A 3,484-nucleotide genomic window follows, 5' to 3' on the forward strand; every position below is an offset into this window, starting at 1 on the left:
AAAAATGTGTATGTACCATTTAAATACATTAAAACGTGGGTGGGGGGTGTTGACACAGTGGTTAACCAGAAAAATTAAACATGGCACATCATGCCAAAAAGGTTGCCGACTCCTGCCGTAAATAATCATTTGCATCATTTGATATGATATGATATCACGACCGCTAGCACCAGCACCACATGTTTGTGGCTGAATGCAATTGATCATAACTGATGCCCGTGAAAAGACATCAGCAATCTGTTGCAGAGAGAAAAATAAAACTTAGCATGTGGATTTGACATTGGACGTACAATATTCGAAAACTTTGGCACCGTCTCTAAAAAGTTGCATGCGATATTAGTATACACTTTTCTAACGTCAATAGCATTTGAGAATGACATCATATTAATATAAACAACTGTAATCTGTTCATCTAGGTATCAACTATAATGCACACCTTTAAATTTTTTTTAATATATATTTATTAAAATTAACTCTAAATCATATGTAAATTATATATGTAAAAATATTCTCTCTGACTTTCCTTGTTCACTTACAAAAATTAGCCATGATTTTAACAGGAATGCAAATTAACCATGTTTTTGTTCATTCAATTAATAATTTACAAAAAAGTGTTAAGATATTATTATTATTATTATTATTATTATTATTATTATTATTATTATTAATTTAGTTATTAAAAACAGACCTAAGCCATCAATATCCTTTAAAAGACTTAAAATGCATTATACAAAAGACAATGATGCAATAATGATTGGTTATGAACACTGTTAAAATACATAATGTAGGCTAATACCAAATAAACAATTAATGTACATAACATGTTATTACACACACCTGCAAAGGGAACCAAAGGCCACATAAGCCCTTAAAAAAACAACAACATAGTTTTATCATTGTAAAACTGCTTAATTTTCTTAGGTATGATTTCTGAATGCTTGATACTATAAAATCAGTAAGACAACTATATTAATAAAGTTATATCCATATTTGTCTACAGCTACAATTGTAATTATTATTATTTATTTATTTTTCATAATATTTGAGGAAGGGGACAGCGGGACACAACAATACAATCCTGCTTAGGGCACCCATTTGGCCAGCAGCGGCCCTGAATAAAAGATTTACAAACAAACTACGTAATATTAAAATAGATGTAGAAAGATTATAACTATTATGATTATTCACCTTAATGAGTTTAAACAAATTAACATTTTTGTGAAATTAATCTCAGAATAATGGCTTCATCAGTTTAATTACATCTTATGTTCTGAAAAAAATATTGACCAGAGAGGATGCTGGTTGAAATATTTTTAGAGTTAAGATGAGTTTAACAGTTTTTTTAAACCAGGGATAAAATAAAGCATATACCATAGGATTCAGACCTGAGTTCATATACATGAACCATGTCAAAACATTTATGGTTGTGGAAGAAACTGCTGATATGGAACAGATATAGTATGGAATCCAACAAAGCAGATAAACTGTGACAATGATTCCTAATGTCAGAGCAGCTTTGCTCTCAGATTTCCTTTTCACTGAACCTTCATTTATGCATTTGCCACCTTTCATCAGGGTGTTTATAACTTTCACTTGCTGATGTACAACATAGAAAATCCTCAAATATAAAGATATGATCAAGATACAAGGAAAAATAAAAGACATGAACAGATCAGTGACTATCCAAGCAAAACCCACTAAAACAGAACACTCTCCATAACATATGTTTGTTTTGCGTGAAATGTTATTAATTACCAAGGTAGTGTTATAAGTTGAGGAGCAAACCCAGCTCAGACAGATGCTTATTAATGTTTTAGTTATGGTTATTTTCTGTGGGTACAGTAAAGGTTGACAAATAGCTATATAACGATCAACAGCAATTAAAACTAAATTACTAAGAGATGCTGGGAGAAGCATCCAAATAAATATTGAATAGAGTCTACAGAAAGTGTCTCCAAAGTACCAGCACATCTCAATCAGCCTCGAGGCCTCTATGGGCATCACAAGTCCAATAAGCATGTCAGCCACAGCCAGAGAGAGAATGATCAGATTTGTTGGAGTGTGAAGTTTCTTGAAGTGAGAGATGGAGATGATCACCAGCAGGTTCAGAAACACAGTCCATGCTGATAGCCCTAATACAAACACATAAATTATATTGTATTCATGATTGGATTGTTTTCCCTTGATACAGGATGAGTTGATGGCAGGAAAGCAGTATTGAATCTCATGATCTTCTGTCTCATAGGCCATGAGTGAATCTCCTCCGGTTAGGAGTTTGTTCTGCCCTCCTTAATGTCCTTTCATTTATAAAGTGTCAATGATGACACCGACCAACCCATCAAACGCCCACTCTGATGCTGCATAATGACCCCCCCCCCCCCCCTTCATTTTGACATTGAGTTTTTTGTAGTAATTGTTTAATTTTTTATTTTGCCATTAATTATCATATTTAATAGTATAATCTCTTTCACCATAGTTTCATAATGAACCATATATATATATATATATATATATATATATATATATATATATATATATATATATATATACTGTATATATATATATATATATATATATATATATATATATATATATATATATATATATATATATATATATATATATTTCATTTTCATAAGGGTTGTCCTTGACTAAAGATTTTTCTGGTAATTGTTCATTTTTTTAGTAATTGTTCATTTTAAACATCAGTGTTCATTAATGACCTTTAATCACCTACATAGACTAAAGAGTGCTCAAGCACATGCCACAGCACACCGGTAAGATTAAAGTGCATTAAGATTTTAGTAATCTATTGATAAACTAGTGGTAAGAGATTAATTCAGTGACACTGACTTGTCATCTTCACAGTAGTGAATGTGTCTGCATGCAAATTTCATGTGGATTACATAATCTAAAAATGTAAATGTGTATAAATATTATTTTTCAGATTTGAATTGTTTCATTTGAAAGTAGACATTTCAGTCTCTCTCTCTCTCTCTCTCTCTATATATATATATATATATATTTTTTTTTTTTTTTTTTTCATGTTTGTAAGGCAATTCAAGTTCACAGAGGCCGAGTCGGCAAAAAGCGCATCCTGTTTGCTCTGATTATTTTTCAAAAGACGATTTGTCCGTCAAGGACTATGTGACCTCCCCAATCCTTTTGAATTGTTTTTTCTCCAACTGAGCGACTTATAAATTTAGGTCGACCAAACCTCTTCTTGTCAACTAAAGGTAGTCGACTATTATGGGGTCATCCCTACATGCATACATGATGCTGTTTTGTTTATAGTTCTTTAAGCAACTTAATTATACATGGTTTATAAACATTATTTTAAATATTATGCAGTTTTTCACAGTCATGTTTTCTTATGCTTTGAATGAACATGGACTAGTAATATTTTGCCCAATGCAACCTCTTGTGGCCTCAGAAGAGAAACCAAAAACCTTTCTTCACCATAACTGAAATTATGTATTTTAAA

The 3,484-nt window shown here is 31.4% G+C and overlaps 1 protein-coding gene across 1 annotated transcript; it reads right to left on the reverse strand.

Annotated features, from left to right (window-relative positions):
* Window positions 1–1,263: 1,263 nt before the first annotated feature.
* On the reverse strand, window positions 1,264–2,250 carry LOC127969336 (trace amine-associated receptor 13c-like). Its single transcript, XM_052571210.1, has 2 exons — window positions 2,188–2,250; window positions 1,264–2,076 (listed from the first exon to the last, which is right to left on the reverse strand). Exons 1-2 carry the CDS (start codon window positions 2,248–2,250, stop codon window positions 1,264–1,266), a joined length of 876 nt encoding a protein of 291 aa, XP_052427170.1.
* Window positions 2,251–3,484: the final 1,234 nt, after the last annotated feature.

This window comes from Carassius gibelio, chromosome B12 (genome assembly GCF_023724105.1).
Source record: "Carassius gibelio isolate Cgi1373 ecotype wild population from Czech Republic chromosome B12, carGib1.2-hapl.c, whole genome shotgun sequence".
Taxonomy (NCBI): Eukaryota; Metazoa; Chordata; class Actinopteri; order Cypriniformes; family Cyprinidae; genus Carassius; species Carassius gibelio.

Excerpts from the sequence above, each read along its gene's own strand:
- LOC127969336 (XM_052571210.1), bottom strand. The coding sequence starts at position 2,250 with ATGGCCTATGAGACAGAAGATCATGAGATTCAATACTGCTTTCCTGCC. Across the intron at positions 2,077-2,187 it reads CTGCCATCAACTCATCCTGT|TTCAAGAAACTTCACACTCC; the intron begins ATCAAGGGAAAA and ends TCCATCTCTCAC.